Consider the following 18,031-nt stretch of genomic DNA (forward strand, 5'->3'; position numbering starts at 1 on the left):
GCGCGTCATCAACGGCTGCAATTAATTGTAACGTCCATTGCCCTTGCAACGTCTCCGACTCCGTTTCCGTTATTGCCATGTTTCCGTTACCTCTGTTACAACCTGTTACAGAGAATTGTTTCACCCCACCCGTCTAAATGGCCCACAATCTGGCATAGAAAAGAAGGGGTGGTTTGGGTGTATACCCACCCCCAGAAAATCATCCAATACTCATATGAAATGAGGGGTACTGAGATTACTACCCCCACCTCCTCTTTCCCATGTTTTGGACTATCCCAATCATTGACTTCATACCCCTCCTTTTCCCTCATAGTACCCCACCCTTCCCCAGTCTCTCACTCTCCTCTATTTTTTTTTTCGGCCTCGTGCGTGAAGAAGCAGCAGGCGCCATGGTGAAGCCGATCCTCGAGAAGATGGTAGGAGCCGCCGCGATCGCTGTTAACATGATGAGCGATGATGCGACGAACGCACTCGGATGCTTCCTCCCTTGCTCTTCCTCCCTCCCTTCGCAGTTCATGTCTCTCTCGTTGTTCGTGTCCGTTCGGACTTGGGCGGTGTCGGGAAGCTGCGTGTTGATAACCTTGCCGTGGTTATGGTTGCTCCTGAGCTGGTCAAGCATGTGTGGCAGCATCGACCAACCAATATCTCATCGTGTTTCCAGTTTGTTGTCTGATTGTTCTCCCTGCGTCCTCCAGCACTCCCTCGTCTCATTCCTTGTGAAAGTGTCGTCTTCCGTGCCGTCTTCCGAGGGCACGTGACAGAGGGCATGAAGCTTGTGTTCTCATCACATTCGTCCGACCTCATCTCTGTGCTTCTCCATTGCGATACCCGCAGTCTCTAATGGTGTTATGTCTATCGTGAACCTATTCTTCATGCCGCATGTTGTGTATGTGTGACGATAGTGAAGCAGTCCTTCATCCTGTTGACCTAGCCATGCAGGACGTTGAGATCCTTGAGGGGACCAAGGTCGATGTGAAGGCTCGTGTCGTCACTGTGACCGGCAAGCGCGGAACCCTGACGCGCGACTTCAAGCATCTCAACATTGAGATCAAGAAGGGCAAGAACAAGAAGGGAAAAGACGCCATCGTTGTGCGTGATTGACATGCCCGCTGATTTCATTATCTCATGTTGAGGAACAGGTTGAGAAGTGGTTCGGCGCCAAGAAGGAGCTTGCTGCTGTGCGATCTGTGTGCTCCCACATCAACAACATGATGGTCGGCGTTACCCATGGCTACGAATACAAGATGAAGCTTGTATATGCTCACTTTCCCATCAACGTCAACTGCGAAAAGATTGGAAACTCCAAGGTCAAGAACCTCATCGAGATCCGCAACTACCTCGGACAGAAGGTGAGAAGACAAAAAAACATGCTCTCGTTGCTGTCGATCATACCTTTCGTGCTGTGGCTTTTGCATCTCCCTCCTTCCCCCTTCCCTCTCTCCCTCCTGTCTCTGTCACCCTCTCCTGCTTCGCTGTATCCTGTTTCGTGTGGTTGAACGAGGAGCGCAGGTTACCTTCAAGGTCCCCATGCAGGAGGGCTGCGAGGTTGACCGCACCAAGGAGAAGGATGAGATCGTTATCACTGGAAACAGCATCGAGGGCGTCGGTACCTCAGTCTCTCAGATCCAGCAGATGTGCCAGGTCAAGCACAAGGATATCCGTAAGTACCTCGACGGTGTCTATTGCACCACCAAGAAAGTGATCGGCCAATAAGTTTTTGTTAAACTGGGAGAAAGGAAACTTGTGCCTGTCCTCTCCTCGTTCCTCCTCGTCTAGTTCCTTCCTCATTCCCTTGCCTCCTCTTTACCTTCCCCTTCCCCTTCCTCCTTCTTTCTTTTTCTTCTTCCGTCCCTTCTTCCTTCCTCTCCTTCCTTCACTTACTCTTGTTTTGGAAACTCTGCCCGGTTAACCCTGCCATGGACTCCTGCCCACCCACCCGTTCTTTCAATCTGCTTCCTCTCACTCTACGTTCGATGAAGCTGATCCTCCCTTACTTCCTCCCTATACCCATTCTCCTCCCTCCCCATCCAGAACTCATCAATCCTCTTCCCCAACCCACATGCTCCTCTCCTTCTCTCAGCAGTGCTCTTGAAGGGTACGGCCATCGACCAGCTTGCTCGACTTCTTTACTTCTCTGGAGTAACAGGAGTAACACGTTCCATGATGGAGTCGATCCGGGCCAGAAGCTCCGACCTCCTGCGTTCAATCAGCCTGATGCTCCGTCTCCTGATCCCTGCTCCTCTTCCTCCTGCACAACTCTCCTATCCCTCCTCCCCTCCTCTTTCGTTCCTTCTCCTATGCTTGTCCGCCCTGTTCCATCTCCATCTTCTCCCATCCCTGTCCTCTCCTTCCCTTCCCTCCTTCCTTCCCCTCCGTCCCTCTCCTCCTCATACCTCTCTGCTGCCTTCGCTGCTCCTTCTTCACGCACATGGCCGTAGCCCCGGATCATGTTTGGGATCTCCAGCAGCTCCACCTGCACCACACAGTCACCCCCAGCAGTGGTTCTCCTCCCCTCCGCTGCTCCTGCCCCTTGCCCATTTTTTCATCCTTTCCACACGCTCCTCCTCCTCCTCCTCCTCCTCCTCCTCCTCCTCTTCCAACTGATCCCCTTCCTCCTCCTCCTCCTCCACTTACGCTGAGTTTGTAGGCTGGGAGCGCCCAAGACGTGTTTCTAGCAGCACTCAAGACACGGAGAACCAGCGCCACGTCATCCTCAAAGTGGGCAAGGAGCTAGAGAGCATCGGGAGTCAGGGAGAGGAAGAGGAGGAGGAGGAGGGAGGAAGAGTAGGAGGAGGGAGGGAGGGAGGGAGGGAGGGAGGGGGGATGCAAGGAGGAAGCAGGAAGTATGAGGGAGAGGAGGAAGAGTAGTAGTAGTAGTAGTAGTAGTAGTAGTAGTAGGAGGAGGAGGTGGAGGAGGAGGAGGAGGGAGGAGGAGCAGGAGGAGGAGGAGGGAGGAGGAGCAGGAGCAGGAGCAGGAGCAGGAGCAGGAGGAGGAGGAGGAGGAGGAGGAGGAGGAGCAGGAGGAGCAGGAGGAGCAGGAGGAGCAGGAGCAGGAGGAGGAGACAACCTTGAAATTCAGTTTTCTGTCAGCTGACAAGCGGAAGGGATCGAGGACGGTGTTGCGCAGGAATGACATGCTCCTCAACAGCCTGTAGGGCCATCAACGAGGACAGGCGGGAGGCGGAGGAGCAGGAGGAGCAGGAGGAGCAGGAGGAGCAGGAGGAGAAAGAAGTGGAAGTGGTGGTTGTGGTGTTTGAAAGGGGCAGGACTAGGAGGAAGTGGGGAGGAGGAGGAGAAAAGGGGAGGGGGGGAGGGGGGCGAGGGGGAGGAACAACAAAGGTTCTTGGAGGGTATGCAGAAGGAGGGAAGGAAACAAGGTTGAACCTGAAAGCAGGGATAGCCAGCCATGCAGGAAAAGCGAATTTCTTTGAGCTGCTGGTGAAGAAGAGTGAACAAGGGAGACTGGAGGAGGACCGGGGGGAGAAAATGAGTCGAGAGGAAGCGAAGGGTTTTAGGGAGGAGGAAAGGAGATGAGGGAGAGAGGAGAGAAGGGAAGTTGGGGAGGAGAGGATAGATGGAGGGGGGGGAGGAATAGGAGGGAGCGTTCACCTTTTGCTGAACCAGTTGAGCGCAGGAGGAGCGAGGTGGAAGGAGAGCGAATATTCTCCTGCAGGGACTTGAGCCGGAGTGACTTCAGGACAAGCTGTAAACCTTCCATCCCCTTGGAGATCTCCCGCTGCAGACTCCCGTCGAGGAGCAGCCTCGCAACCTCGAACTCGTCCTGTGGGGAGGTCAAAGTTGAAACTGCTGAGGAGGAGGGGGAGGAGAAGGAGGAGGAGGAGGGGGAGGAGGGAGGAGGAGAAGGAGGAGGAGGAGGAGGAGGGGAGGGGGAGGAGGAGGAGGAGGAGGAGGAGGAGGAGGAGGGAGGGAAGGAGAGAAGGAGGAAAGAGCGGAAGATTCACCTTGATAGCAAGGACTTTGTAGTAACTCCTAGCCATAGTGTTCGACAGCTTCTGCACCTTGACATCCACGTCCTCCTCCCCGTTGAGCCAGCCTAGAAGCTCCTCCTCCCTCCTCCTCACTTCCCTGACGCCCTGAAACACAGTCAAACAGCAAGCATCACTTATGGACAGCAGGGAAATTTCCAGCTCTCCCACTTCACCTCCTGGTACTTGTTTGCAAGGGCCTCGTCCTGATAACTCCGCAACCTCCTGCTCCGATCCTCTACCGTCTCGTCCAACGACATCTCCAGTGCTGTCCGCCCCCCCACTCGCCCTCCCTCCTCCTCCTCCTCCAGCTCTCCACCAACCCCTCGTCGTGTGCCGCCAGCCTTCCCAGCTTGAACGCCAAGGAGTTCCTTCCCACGTCCACTCCCTCCCCTATAACCCCCAACAGCGCTTCAGCAGGAAGAGGAAGCAGCCCCAGCTGGAAGCAGAACCCCAGGCACACCACGTTGGCAAACACGGCGTCCCCGAGGACTTCCTCCGACAGTCTGTGCATGTCGCAGCTGCTCGAGCGGGAGGTGAGGGAAGGGGAAGGGAGGCAGCACGCAGACGCTCCTCACCGGTGCACTCGGTCGCTTCCCACTCGCTCTTCGAGCTTCATGAGCATCTCCTCCATGGGGAAGTGAAGATCTCGATCCCTGAGAGTGAGAGGTAAAAACCACATCCCTCCTGCTCCTGCTCCTGCTCCTGCTCCTGCTCCTGCTCCTGCCCCTGCTCCTGCCCCTGCTCCTGCCTCTGCTCCTGCTCCTGCTCCTGCTCCTGCTCCTGCTCCTGCTCCTGCTCCTGCTCCTGCTCCTGCCCCTGCTCCTGCCCCTGCTCCTGCCTCTGCCCTTACTCCTGCTCCTGCTCCTGCTCCTGCTCCTGCTTCTCTACCTCTTCCGTCCTTTTCCCATCTCCTGCATTTGCATCGCCCCTGTGTGCTTGTCCTTCCCTACCTTCCCTCCTTCTCCTGCCTCTCCCTACCTGGTGAAAGCTCCCGGCATCGTCTTGTTGAGGTTGCAGACTATCTGAGTGCTCTCGCCGATGCATTCGAGATTGTGAGGCAGGAGAGTCGTCACGACATCCATGCTGATCACAAGGTCGACTTGTGCCGGCCGAGCACAGGAGAATGTGTTCCTGGGGGCATCATCATGGTCATGGTCATCATCATCTCCATCTCCATCATCATCATCTCCATCTCCATCATCATCATCTCCATCTCCATCATCATCATCATCATCTACATCTACATCATCATCATCATCATCATCATCATCATCATCATCTACATCTACATCTACATCATCTTCATCATCTTCATCATCATCTTCATCATCATAAATTACAACTCACTTATCTTTTCGCTCATCCCCTTTAAACATCTTCACCACTGATACCACCGATCCATTCTTCTGCGACAGACCGATTTGATCCTGTACAACATTTCAGCTATCCCATCCACCTCCTCCCTCCTCCCCCCTCCCTCCGTCCTCCCTCCGTCCTCCCTTCCTCCTTCCTCTCTTCCATCTCCACTCATTGCTGCTGCTCTCACCAGCACACGAGCTTGAAACCCCTCGCGGTGAGCTGCTTGTCCCATAACAGCAGCTGACGTAACAACTCCACTTCCCCCAATCCCACAGATGAGAACTGAGAAGGAGGAGGGGAGGAGGAGGAGGAGGAGGAGGATGCTTCCTTCTCCGCCCTCGTCGGCTCGGGCAACGTGATCGCATCCAACTCAGCTGCAAGCCCGCTGCTCCCACTCACCCTCCTTCTTCCCCCCACCACAGACACGAACGAAGGGCAGAACCCCTTGCGGCAGGAGAGGTCCCCGTTGCAGGAGGACTGATCAACCTTTCTCTTTCTTCCCAGCGCAGTCTCCTTGGGAACTATCGCAACACAGTTGCTCTGGACTCCACAGTCCCCGCACCCTTCGCAGACTTCCTCGTGTATATACACCCGCTGCTCCTGCTCCTTCACCTTCGAGCGCTTCCTCTTCCTCCTCTTCTCCGTTGCACACTCCTGGTCGTAGATGATCGCTGTCACACCTGATACCTGCCACAATCCTCACTCCTCCTCCTCCTCCTCCTCCTCCTCCTCCTCCTCCTCCTCCTCTCCCTCTCTCCCTCTACATTCCTTCTCTCATCCCTTAATCCATATCCCCTGCTCCCCCAACCCTGTCCTCTCTTCCTCAATACTTCCTTCTCCTCTCCTTCCCCCTTGTAGCAAACTGACCGTCCTCAAGTGCTGCTGAACTGCTTGCAGCTCGTCTCGTCCTACATATCGCACTCCGTCCTCCTTGTCTTTCCTCGATATTTCTCCTCCTGCTCCGCCACCACCACCACCTGCACACTGACTTATGCTCGGCAAAAGATCCCAAGGAGCGAGCAGAGTCGGAAGATTGAGGGAGGGGTTGATGGAAGGATAGGAGCAGGAGCAGGAGGAGAAAGAGGAGCAGGAGCGGCAGGAGCAGCAGCAGGAGCAGCAGCAGATGATGATGATGATTGTGGTTGTGATGGCGGTGGTGGCGGTGGTGTTAGTGGTGGTGATGCTGCTGCTGCTGCTGCTGATGATGATGATGATGATGATGATGATGATGATGATGATGATGATGTTTGTGATGATGATGATGATGACGATGATGATGATGGAGATGATGATGAATGGAGATGGCGATAATGATGACGATGATGATGATGGAGATGATGATGAAATGGAGATGGCGATAATGATGACGATGATGACCATGATGATGATGGAGATGATGATGGAGATGATGATGACGATGGAGATGACGATGATGATGATGATGATGATGGAGATGATGATGATGATGATAATCGAATCACCTCCTTGACGCCTTCGGCCCGCAGTTGTCGCGCCATGGCAGGAGGGTGAGAGAAGGCTCCAGTATCGTTCGCCTGCCCTCCTGTCATGGCCACAGCGCCGTTGTGGAGGATCTGAACGGAAGTAAGGAAGAACAGGAGCGAGGAGAAGAGAAGAAGCGACAGCAGAGCAAGTTATGGTCGAGGGGAAGGAGGCGAGTGGAAGGCAGAGTGGTGCAGGGAGAGGGAGGAGGGAGGAGAGAAGAGCCAGCATGAGGGGTGTTGAGCACGGAGGAGGGATAGGAGGGGGGAAGACCGTAAGGGGGCAACAGAAGGAGGAGGTGGCAGTGGAAGGGGACACTGAAAAGAAGCAGGAGGGGTGTAGACGATAAGGGAAGGAGGGGAGATAGAGGAGATAACTGCAGGGAGGGGAGAGGACGGAACGGGACGGGACGAGAGGAGAGGAAGCAAGTGGAGAAGGGAGGGGGGGAGAAGGGAGGGGAGAAGGAGGGAGGGGAGAGGAGGGAGCAGTACCTTGAATGTGATGTTGATGTTCGCAGCCACACAAGCTCTGATGGAGAGGATGGCGGAGTGAACGTAAGTCCCATCACCCACGTTGACAAATACTGACAACACAAGAATCAGCCTCCTCCTCCCCCCCCTTTCCCTTCGCCTCCTCCTCCTCCTCCTTCCCCTTCCCCTTCGCCTCTTCCTCCTCTTCCTCCTCCTCCCCGGCCCCTCCGCTGTCCCTGGCCTCTCTCAGTCCCTTTCTCTCTCCCTCCTTCCCCGCCTCTCCCTCTCCCCCTCTCTCATCACCATGGCCGGTCTTGACAAACTTGCTCGTCCCGATCCATGTCGCTCCTTCTCCTCCCATCTGCGTGAACTGCTGGATCCTCCCCATGAACAGCGCGAGGGTGTGGCAACCGATTCCTCCCAGCGCCATGCTCCCTGCTGGCACCACCGTCGACGAGTTGTGGGGGCATCCAGCGCAGAAGTAGGGGGCTCTGCGGAAGGAGGAGGATGGCGAGGAGGAAGAGGAGAGGGCAAGGTAAGAGGAGGAGGATGGCGAGGAGGAGGAGGAGGAGGAGGAGGAGGAGGAGGAGGAGGAGGAGGAGGAGCAGGGAGAGATCCTGCTCAGGCTCTCTCCGATGGCCCTGGGGATGGTCTTGAAGGACAACTCTCCTTCTTCAGGCAGCAGCCTCCTCCCACTCTCGTCCCGCTTGCCAACTACACGAGGATGGCCGGGAAGGGAGAAGAGCGCGTCCTTAACCTGGGAGGAGCATGAGGAGTATGAGGAGAGGGAGGAGGCGTTGCCTGTAGTTCCAGCAGCGCTCTCTTCTCCTCTACTACAAGAATCTCTTCGCAGCCCCTGGCAAACTCCACCAGACTCTCCTCGTCCAGAGGCCAGACGAGCGCGACCTGAAGAAGCGCCAATGACGTCATCATCCTCCCAGCTGTCTCCATCATCATCATCATCATCATTCATCATCATCAACTCAATCATCATCTCCATAATCAACACCCGCCACCACTTCCTCCTCTTCATTTCACCTTGTATACTGATATCCCGAGTTCAACAGCGTCCTTGTTGCCGATTCCAATCATCTCAAGACATTCCAGAACATCATGACAGGTCGTCCCAGCGCTGACAATCCCAAGACGCCTCCTCGCTCCCTCCCTCTGCTCCTGTTCTCCCGCTCCAACCCCAAAGACAACCTGGCAAGAAGCATCGAACGAATCATCAACAGTCAGAAACATCATCGCTCAACCGCTCCTCCTCATCCTCATCCTCATCCTCATCCTTGTCTCCCCACCCCACCTCTTCCTCCTCCCCCTCCTCGTCCTCACTTTGTCCAGCCTGTTCTTGCGAGCAAACGCTCTCACAGCCGGCAGCTTGTACTTGTACATGCGCATTTCCTGACTGTTCCAGTCGTCCCCTCCCCGCATGTTCAGCCCTCCCTCAGGCATTGCGAACTCCTCCTCGGTGGGGAGGCAAACTTGCAGCTGGAGCTTGTCAAGATCGACGGTACAGGAGCTGAGAGAGGAGCAGACAAAGTGAGTTGAGGTTATCCCCGCAAGGCACAGCAGACCTGTCGATGCTGTAGGAGGTAACTTTCATTCCTACCCAGCAGCCGCTGTACCTCGAGAGCTCAAGGCCGACAACCCCCAGCTCCAGCAGCTCCTGGACGTCTCCTGGCACGAGTGTGGGGACGTTCATATCCCTCAGATTCAGTTCGCTCTGGTGAGGAAGGGTCGAGGACTTGCAAGCATGGTCGTCTCCAGCCAGGCAAAGCACTCCTCCCTTCCCCGAGCTCCCCGCCATGTTCGCGTGCTTGATCGCGTCTCCGCTCCTGTCTACCCCTGGCCCCTTGCCATACCAGATGCCGAAGACGCCCTCCACCTCTCTGTCCTGGAAGAGGCAGACCTGCTGCGCCCCCACACAGACGTCGCCGCTATCTCCTCGTTGATACCTTCGACGACTTCGATCCTCCTGGACCTCAAGTGCCCCGCCACACGTCTTAGCGCCTGGTCGTACCCTCCTAGCGGAGATCCTCTGTATCCTGAGATGAATCCTCCTGTGTTCAGCCCTCGAGCTCTGTCGAGGTCGCGCATTAGGATCGGAAGCTTGGCAATGGCTTCCATCCCGGACATGTAATGCCGTCCGCGGCTGGCGACAAACTTGTCTTCTTGTGCTCCATCTGCCTGAGACGAAGCCTGAAGCGCAGCATCTAGAATGTTCGATGTCGATGCTGCTCGCGCAGGAATGGACTTGGCGTTGATAAGAACCGCCAGTCTTCTCCCCACTGCCCTCCGCATGTTCGACGGGAGTCAAGGATGGGTCACACGACTTTATCAGACAGTGCGAGCATCAAGAGTGCGAAAATTCTACAAACAATCTTCTTTCCTCTCCTCTCCTCTCCTCTCCTCCTCCTCTCCTTCTCCTCTCCTCCTCCTCTCCTCCTCTCCCCTCCCTCGTTTCCTCATACATAACCATACACTGGAGGCCTTGATCGTGGTCGAGACTTGTTAGTGTGCTGTCGGGTAGAGTCCGCAGATGATGGATAACCGTACAAATCCACCCCACCCTTACATGATCCACTGAAACGACAGGGGAAAGCACCCGTAGTGACAGTAGGCAAACGTCTCTACCGCTCCTAGGACCGGAAAGTCCTCTACCATGCAAGAGAGGGATGTTGGAGACGGGCGAGGGGCAGCGAGGGAGAGCGAAGGAGAGGAGGTCAGAGGAAGAGAGAGAGAGAGATAGAGAGACAAACAGACAGACAGACAGACAGACAGACAGACAGACAGACAGACAGACAGACAGGGAGAAGGAGCTCAGAGGGAGGGAGAAGGATTAAGAGACTGGCAATTGGGAACTCAACTATCCTTCCATACTTCAGAAACCAGGATAGCTAGAAGAGGAAGGGGGAGGGAGAGGGAGGAGAGAGCCACAGTGAAGCACCTGAGACGGTTCAGCAGTCGGAGGAAGCTGGACAGAAGTGAAACGAGCTCAAGACTGAGTGTGAGCTATAGGGGGGCCAACAAATTCAGCCAGCACCCCACCGAGAAACATGCAGTGCTATGCTCTCCATTGAATGGAGGAGCCGAGCAGGTCTCGGTTGACTTGTGGAATCCCAGGTCCCCGCATGCGTTCAGCGTCGCCGGTCTCCCCATGGCTGGGAACCCCGCGGAGGTTCGTGGGGAGGCATGTGCGGTCAAGGAAGCGGCTGTCTACCTCAGACATGGCGGGGAGGACATGCGAGGGCAACGATTCTAGTCTGCACAGTAGCGCTGCCTCTGTCTCCCTTGTGCATGCGAGCAGAGACGGTGTGGAAGGAAAGTTGGACGGGCGAGGTCGGCATGCTTCATCACATGGTGAGCGAGGGCTAGGGGGGCTGGAGGAGGTGAACTGAAGCTGACAGGAGGGGTCGTCTCAGATCTATCGGAAGAGGATACCCTCCAAGAGCCTCTGCCGAGCACGAGGTGAGAACGATGACAAGTGCGAGGGATGCGAGGCTGAGGAGGAGCAGGAGCTGGAGGCTGCATGCTGCCAGGACAAACCATGGGGCAGACCCTACTGTGACACGCGGGAAGGTGTAGATGTATGTTGTGTCAACGTCTGCTGGACTGAAGTAGGAGGGGGCAGGGGCGGATGTTTTGCAGCAACCATGTGTTCCAGATCAAGATGGAGACGAGCGGGAAGCTCAAGAACGTGGCTGGGTTTGTGACGAAGCTCCGGTCGAGGACACAGCCTGTCACTCACGAGGGAGTGCGAGGGAGAGTCGTCATGGTGGAGCTCTGCTTGCATGTTTCAGCACGAGCTGACTTGGTTGCGGAGCAGGTAGTCTCGCTGGAAGAGAAGTTAGCTGTCGCCCTGTGCGAGCTCGGGGCTGCTGCTGTTGTAACAAAACAAAGTCCCAAGGTGAAAGTTGTTGCTCTCCTGAGAGGCCGAGTGACAAAGAGTTGAAGGATGAGATCACAACCATGATGAGCATTCCATGGATTCACATGATATCAAGGGACTTTGACGTGATAGATGATGGTAGCTTCATCCGAGCTCGCTTCCAAGGAACAGAGTCCAACGATGCGACGAGCTTCGATGGTACTTGACTGCGCTGACTCAGCAAAGGTGCGAGATGTGATGTTGGACAGCAGCAAGACCTCGAGGCAAGTCGAGGATGCAACGCGCGTTTTACCTCTTCGACTCCGACTCTGACAGGTTGTCTCCTCCCTTGCTCGCTTGCAACTTCTGACCTTCTGCTCCAAGTGACGCTGGCGAGCCGATGGAGGCTGCTGACTCCAAACTCTCCTTCCAAGGTAGAGCTCTTCTCCTGCAACGTCTCGTCCGGTGAAGACTGTACAGAGATGTCGAGAACCGACTCCATGGGCTCTTTCAACATGTTCCCCAACGACTCGACGATAGTGAGTCTCGCTGCACTCGTGAGAGGCTCTTGACCTGCAAGCTTGACTCTCCCTCAGATCAACTCTCACACCCTCGGTGAGTCCGGGTTGAAGCCTCAGCCTGAAGTGCGGGCCCAGCAGGGAAAGCCCAACTTCGAGATTCTGTTCGATGGGCTGGTGTCGGAGGACGTGGCAACGAGGGAGAGACACCTGCTGATCCTGGAGGAGACTTGCAACCGCATCGAGCAGGAAGGGAAGAAACTTTTCCTCTCCCTCATCATCGAGAACCGTCAAGTTGTCGTGGCGCTCTGGAACTTCTTGGCGCAGGACTCATCGGTCGACATCAAGAGGTCTGCGCTGAAAGTCTTGAGGTACTTGTCCTTCACCAACCACCCGGAGAAGACCTGCCCTGAGAACGGAAGGAGGCTGGAAGAACTTGCATCGCTCCTCCTCGGATGTTCTGATGACGACGTGAAGCAATCCGCCGCCTGTCTCATCGCCAACCTCGCGGTCTCCAAGGAGTTCCTGTCGCAACTCTCGCACCGAGACAGCATCATCAGGGGCCTCTGCAGCCTGCTCTTCACCTGCAACAACGCATGCATTGACTCTACGCTGGGCGCGCTCTCCAACATGTCGCTCCACTCCGAGTACCCCCAGCTGATCCTCCAGCACCTGCACGTGGAGAGGTTCCTCATGATCTTGCTGTCCGGCACCACCAAGTCCAAGTTGCGAGGCATCCGGCTCCTCCGCAACCTCTTCGTCTCTGAGAACATGCGGAGGAGGATAGCTCAGTTCCCGGGCGTCCTCAAGACGCTCCAGCGACTGCTCAAGGACAGCTCCAACGAGATCCGACGTCGCGCCTCCGTCGTCCTCAGCCTCGTCTACGAGAAGTCGCAGCACGACCAGAACCGAGACGTCTCGATGCTTGAGAAGAAGTTGATGAATCAGGACGTGGTGGACGAGGACCTGGTAGCCCCTAGCTCACTGGACGAGTCCCTTGAAGGTGCTCAGATAGCGGTGGAGCTTGTCAGCATCCAGCATGCTACCTCCATGGACCTCAGCGACTCTGCGTCTGCCCAGCTCTCCCAGAGCTTCTCGGCCGTGGGGACGCCGATCCATGTAGAGATGAAGGAAAAGAGCATTGGGAGGCCCTCGCTATCCTCCGACCCTCAGGTCCTGGCGCACGCCAACGGCTCTCGGCAGACCTCAGCTGCGGCCCACCAGGGCGATGCTGAGCCAGACTTGGAGGCTTACCTAGCACACGAGAGCAGGCTCCTTCCTTGGCAGCCCTCCGCTCATCGGAGTGCAGAGCCATGGCAGGAGGGCAGCAACGGTCTGTCATGGCAGGAGGGCAGCAACGGTCTGTCATGGCAGGAGGGCGGCAACGGTTTGCTTTCCTCCCCGTGGCCTGACGTCCCTGACCTCCGTACAGGGGAGAAGCATGCGGGGATGGCGAGGAAGGACTCTCCTGTCTACATCAGCGCAGGGAGGATCTTTCGGTCCTCCATCGACGGGGATAGTCTGCTCTGCCCCAACACCTACCTCAACAGGCTGATAGTCACCCTCCTCAGCACTCAGGACGGGAGCAACCTGGTGGGAGCGGTTGAGGAGCTGCAGAAGCTGTTGGCCAGGGAGAACCCTCGTAGAGGAGAGGTCCAGGAGTACCTGGGGTCGAGGCCGAAGCTGCTGACTGTCATCGGACACCTGCTCCGGGACGACCCGAGGAGGCAGAAGTGGTGCGGGGGTGGTGAGGAGGAGGAGGAGAGGAGGGCTGACGGTGTGCGGTAGGGAGGCGGCGCAGTTGCAGTTCCTTGACAAGCAGCTGCTCTGCCTGCTCAAGGAGATCTGCGAGGGCAGCGCCACCAACGTCAAGCGCTTCGCGTCCAACACTGCGGCAGTGCTGGCGGTGAGGAAGGGAGAAGAAGAGGGCGGGGGGGAGGGGGAAGAGTGAGGGGGGAGAGGAGGAGGAGCAAGAGAAGAGGGGGGGGAGGGGCGGGGCGGAGGAGAAGGAGATTTGATGATCCTGTTCCTGCAGGTCCTTCACGTGCTGAGGAGATGTAGAATGATCAACCACCAGAGCTCGTCCTGGCGGGCGTCGGAGCTGGACGTGGTGCAGGCGAGGAGCTGGAGTGTACTGCCTCTGACTTACTGCAGGAGCTGGAAGAGAAGCGAAGCATGGCGTCGGTCATTCTCGCCAACTGCTTCTTGGAGGACGAGGACTGGGCGAGCCTGGGGAACTCCCGCAAGGGGGAGCACATGAAGCATGAGATTCAGTGGCGCTATGGCTCGGGGCCCATCGTCGAGTGGCTCGTGTGAGATCAGGAGAAGATCCATTGAAGGCAGGGAGAGGGGAAGGAGGAGGAAGCAGTAAGGATACAGGCCCCTGAAGAAGGAAGAAGATGTGAATGGCGAGGGAGGGTAGGAGGAGGGAGGGAGGGAAGGAACGACGATTCCTGTACATGTCTTTGCCTTTCATCGCTTGTCACACAAAGTTCTCCAACTTGTCACGTCCCTGTGGCAGGGAGCTGGAAGCAGCGACAACATCTGTTCTAGAGCAGCTATCCTCTCCTTGGCCACGCTCTCGAGTTCTGCTGGTAGAATATGAGTATGGAGCAGGAGGACCAGGACAAGGAGCCCAGGAGATCAACAGAAAGAGGGTGGGAGAAGGGGAGCAACTAGGGGAGGAGAGCAATGTGGGGTTAGAGCAGGAGGAGGGGATAGAACCGTGGGGTCTCCGGCGGAAACGCTGAGGAAGAGGAGTCAGCTGACACTCCCTCATGCTCGCACAAGTGTGAGAAAAGTCGCCTGCTACCCCCACGCTAGAGGCAAGAGCCAGCCACACCTGTAGAGATCATCAAGCCTCGTCCTTCTCCTTCGCTTTCCTCCTCCTCCTCCCCCTCCTCTCTCGTCCTCCTCATCTTCATCTCTACTTCCCCACTCTCCTCCTCCTCCTCCTCCTCCTCCTCCTCCTCCTCCTCCTCCTCCTCCTCCCTCCCTCCCTCCCTCCCTCCCTCCCTCTCTTCACCTCCTCCGCCTCCTGCCTCTATCACACAGTCTCCACCAACATACTCTCTCATCTCCTCCAACAGCTATCTTGGGCTTCACCTCCTCCTGTACTCGTCCTCGATCCCCGTTAGCGAGCAGCTGCCGTAGGACCCTCATGCTCGCCGCACTCTCCACCTCTGATGACGCTAGCATGCTGTGCCGCGCGCATATCCGGGCGACAGTCCCTGCCGTCTCCTCCGCATCCCGAGCATGCGCAGCGGCGGCGACATGAACTGCCATGGTGCTGAGGCATCGGAGGAGGGCCATGCGCTGGGCCTTCTGCCAGCTAGTCTGCCCCTCCTCCTGCAGGATCTCAGACGCCACAGGAGCGAAGTGGGAGAGAGCTCGGTCAGCTAGGAAGTCAGGGCAGTCCCGCACGCAGGCAGCTAGGGCGGAGATCGACTGAACGCGCAGCGAGGGCTCAATATCCTTCATCCTCCTGCACAGCAGCGGCCACACGACGTGCATCCTGGGGTGCAGCTCCCTGGGCTGCTTCCTGAGAGCGAAGGAGACGGCAGCTACGGCGATGAGGGCGGAGGAGCGGACGGAGGGGATGGAGTGACTGAGGAGACTCTCGGCCATCTCGAAGATGCTGAAGAGCATGCTTGAGGCCCTGGCCTCTGTGTCAGGAGCAGCCACCTTCCTGCTAGAGGGCAGCTGGTCGTGGTGCTCCTCCTCCCCCTCCCCCTCCTCCTCGTTCTGATCGTCATCCACGTGCGGGAGCACGGGAGCTTGCCTCTTACAAGCCTCCTCCTCCTCCTCAGTCTTCTCTTCCTCGGCCTTCCACGTCCCCTGCTTGTCTGACTCTGCTCCTCCCCCCAGCGACGAGCCCTCGACGATGGCGGTGACGAAGGCAGGGAGGACGTGAGCAAGCGGGATGCTCCATCCCCTGACGTTGACCTCCAGCGCTGTCTTGACGGCCTCGACGGTGTCCTCCAGCAGAGACGCCTGCTGCATGTTGAGATGCACCAGAATGACAAGGAGGGCGTGACAAGCGCGGAGGAGGGAGGCGTCGTTCTCACGCGACTCAGAGGAGTGAGACTGCAGCAAGGAGGAGGAGGAGGAGGAGAGGCCCTGGGCGAACCCCCGCTGACTGGCGGACGACCCTCTGACGAGGTTCCTGCAGACGTTATCGATGAGGTAGTCCGCGTTCTCCCTCACGAGCGCCGTCGCGTCCTCGTACCCGCAAGATCGGCAGATGCGCCGGAGGGTCTGCATGGCGGCGTCTGACACGTGGGTGGAGGGGAGGGAGGCGGCAGAGAGGAGGGGGAAGACGACCTTGAGCAGGCAGGGGTCGAAGGAGGAGCCCAGGGCCTCTGCAAAGTCTCCCATCCCCTCGAGCAGGAGGCAAGCTGTGAGCACCTTGTCTACCGAGACTTCGCTGTAGAGCCAGGAGGAGCTGACGGCCCTCGAGCTGGGCGAGTGCTGGACGTTTGAGAGCAGCAGCCTCGAGCTGTACGCCCGGCTGAGCTGCAGGTAGTTGTCGAGCACGAGATCCACGCACGTGATGAGCGAGTGGAGGTCCTGTGAGGAGAGCTCCCTTCCTGCTCCTGCTCCTGCTCCTGCTCCTGCTCCTGCTCCCGCTCCTGCTCCTGCTCCTCCAGCTTCTGCTCTCAAAGTCCCTGCCTCTGTCCCAGCTTCTTCCGCTTTGCTTGTTCCTGCCGCAGCTTCCTGTCCCAGCGACGACTCCCCTTGTTCTGCCTCTCCCTCCCCGCCCTCGCTCGCTCCTCTCCTCGCGTTCCCCCCGTTCCTCGCAAACTCCAAGATCGACATGTTCAGCGCCAGGATGACTGAGGAGGCGAGGGAGTCGTTGCTCGCGTCCTTGAGGATAGACAAGAGGCTCTTGCAGACGTGATGGACCCCTCCCTGCCACAAGCGTCAGTCTTGAGGGAGGATCGAGCAGGAGGAGGATATGGGGCTGAGGTGGGATAGAGCAGGAGCAGGAGCAGGAGCAGGAGCAAGGGCAAGGGCAGGGGCAGGGGCAGGGGCAGGAAGAGGGGCAAGGGGAGGGGCAGGGGGAGGGGAGGGGGAGGAGCGAGGAGCGAGGAGCGAGGAGCGAGGAGCGAGGAGCAGGAGCAGGAGGTAGGCAGGCAACGAAGAGAGCAAGGGGAAGGTGAAAGGAGGAAAGGGGCGGAGAGGTTCGGACCTTCCTACAGAGATAGCCCAAGAGAAACCTAAAGAGAGCAGCAATGTTTTCCGAGGCAAAGAACCGAAATCTCTTGTGCAAGTACCTGCAGACTCGTTATCCCCCCCTCTTCCTCCTCCTCCTCATATGTTCCCCCTGTTCCTCCTCCTCCTCCTCCTCATATGTTCCCCCTGTTCCTCCTCCTCCTCCTCCTCCTCCTCCTCCTCCTCCTCCTCCTCCTCCTCATATGTTCCCCCTGTTCCTCCTCCTCCTCCTCCTCCTCCTCATATGTTCCCCCTGTTCCTCCTCCTCCTCCTCCTCCTCCTCCTCCTCCTCATTTGTTCCCCCTCTTCCCTCTCGTTCACCCTCCTCCGCGGCATCACAAATTACCCGCACCCCCCAAACCAGACAAACTGCTATCATCACCTCCTCCTTCCTCCTTTTCCTCCTCTCAACGTCAGATTGAATTTTTCTTACCCCTCCCCAGCTGCAATTCCTTTGCGCATCGCAGCGATCGAATCTTTCTTCTCCTCCCCCTCCTCCCTCCTGGACTCAAGTCCCTCCTCCTGCTCAAAAAGTCCTCGTTATCTCGAGCAACAAGAGCAAGGCAACAATACACCTCATCTCCCGCGTTCCAGTCCTGCTCGCCCTCCAGCCCTCCCCCTCCCTGCGCATCGGCAGCTTCCTCGCTCATAAGCTCCAAGGACGGAGGTAGCTGGCAGGCGCCTGCTACGGCAGCAATCCTCCCACGTACGTCCTCCTCTTCCCCACGAGGGTTGACAAACCAGAATCGATCTCTCCTCCTCCTCCGCTCCTCCTGAGACTGTGAGACGGAGGAAACTTCCACCCTGTCCGTGCTCCTTTCCTGGATGATGATTCCGGCTACATCATGTCAGGGAGGAGGAGAGAAGTAGGAGAGGAGAGAGAAGTAGGAGAGGAGGACAGAGTAGGAGAGGAGGACAGAGTAACGAGACGCTAAGAGACGAAGAAAGAGGAGAGGGAGGAGGGGGAGGAGGATGAGGAGTATGGAGTAGGACAAGGTGAAGTGGAGGATCAAGGATAATGATGAAGAAGCGTAGAAGGAGGACGAGAGTAAGGCGGAGGTGTAGAAAGTGGAGAAGGAGAGGAAGGAGAGGGAGGAGGAAGCAAAAAAG

At 57.3% G+C, this 18,031-nt stretch overlaps 4 protein-coding genes across 4 annotated transcripts in view; 2 read left to right on the top strand and 2 right to left on the bottom strand.

Annotated features, from left to right (window-relative positions):
• The first annotated feature begins 385 nt into the window (after nucleotides 1-385).
• On the top strand, nucleotides 386-1,737 carry RPL9e (large subunit ribosomal protein L9e, cytoplasmic). Its single transcript, XM_005835937.1, has 4 exons — nucleotides 386-416; nucleotides 940-1,089; nucleotides 1,140-1,349; nucleotides 1,510-1,737. The coding sequence occupies exons 1-4, from the start codon at nucleotides 390-392 to the stop codon at nucleotides 1,711-1,713; spliced, it is 591 nt and encodes a 196-aa protein (XP_005835994.1). The 5' UTR covers nucleotides 386-389; the 3' UTR covers nucleotides 1,714-1,737.
• A 389-nt stretch (nucleotides 1,738-2,126) lies between these two features.
• Nucleotides 2,127-9,622, bottom strand: GUITHDRAFT_105097 (hypothetical protein; the record flags this gene model as incomplete). The annotated part of the gene is made up of 21 exons (XM_005835938.1): nucleotides 2,127-2,196; nucleotides 2,394-2,473; nucleotides 2,635-2,730; nucleotides 3,068-3,149; nucleotides 3,610-3,667; nucleotides 3,712-3,781; nucleotides 3,963-4,094; nucleotides 4,163-4,379; nucleotides 4,439-4,507; nucleotides 4,565-4,642; nucleotides 4,968-5,120; nucleotides 5,337-5,416; nucleotides 5,835-6,035; nucleotides 6,830-6,940; nucleotides 7,340-7,431; nucleotides 7,622-7,809; nucleotides 8,076-8,224; nucleotides 8,357-8,521; nucleotides 8,654-8,840; nucleotides 8,896-9,215; nucleotides 9,248-9,622. 21 exons carry the CDS (start codon nucleotides 9,620-9,622, stop codon nucleotides 2,127-2,129), a joined length of 2,973 nt encoding a protein of 990 aa, XP_005835995.1.
• Nucleotides 9,623-10,548: 926 nt separating this feature from the next.
• Nucleotides 10,549-14,023, top strand: GUITHDRAFT_136202 (hypothetical protein; the record flags this gene model as incomplete). The annotated part of the gene is made up of 11 exons (XM_005835939.1): nucleotides 10,549-10,681; nucleotides 10,729-10,789; nucleotides 10,943-11,228; nucleotides 11,276-11,408; nucleotides 11,462-11,525; nucleotides 11,574-11,623; nucleotides 11,670-11,728; nucleotides 11,786-13,443; nucleotides 13,496-13,613; nucleotides 13,743-13,817; nucleotides 13,862-14,023. 11 exons carry the CDS (start codon nucleotides 10,549-10,551, stop codon nucleotides 14,021-14,023), a joined length of 2,799 nt encoding a protein of 932 aa, XP_005835996.1.
• Nucleotides 14,024-14,728: 705 nt separating this feature from the next.
• The window catches only part of GUITHDRAFT_136203 (hypothetical protein), a gene marked incomplete at both ends in the record, with an annotated part of 5,692 nt that continues 2,389 nt past the window's right edge, over nucleotides 14,729-18,031 (bottom strand). Inside the window, 4 exons of the mRNA XM_005835940.1 lie at nucleotides 14,729-16,618; nucleotides 16,899-16,983; nucleotides 17,355-17,443; nucleotides 17,497-17,742. Of these exons, the coding sequence (XP_005835997.1) occupies nucleotides 14,729-16,618; nucleotides 16,899-16,983; nucleotides 17,355-17,443; nucleotides 17,497-17,742 (2,310 nt within the window). The remainder of the gene's footprint in view (nucleotides 16,619-16,898; nucleotides 16,984-17,354; nucleotides 17,444-17,496; nucleotides 17,743-18,031) is intronic.

The sequence above is a fragment of the Guillardia theta genome, assembly GCF_000315625.1.
Source record: "Guillardia theta CCMP2712 unplaced genomic scaffold GUITHscaffold_19, whole genome shotgun sequence".
NCBI lineage: Eukaryota > Cryptophyceae > Pyrenomonadales > Geminigeraceae > Guillardia > Guillardia theta.

Excerpts from the sequence above, each read along its gene's own strand:
- RPL9e (XM_005835937.1), top strand. The coding sequence starts at position 390 with ATGGTGAAGCCGATCCTCGAGAAGATG. Across the intron at positions 417-939 it reads AGCCGATCCTCGAGAAGATG|GACGTTGAGATCCTTGAGGG; the intron begins GTAGGAGCCGCC and ends CTAGCCATGCAG. Across the intron at positions 1,090-1,139 it reads AGGGAAAAGACGCCATCGTT|GTTGAGAAGTGGTTCGGCGC; the intron begins GTGCGTGATTGA and ends GTTGAGGAACAG.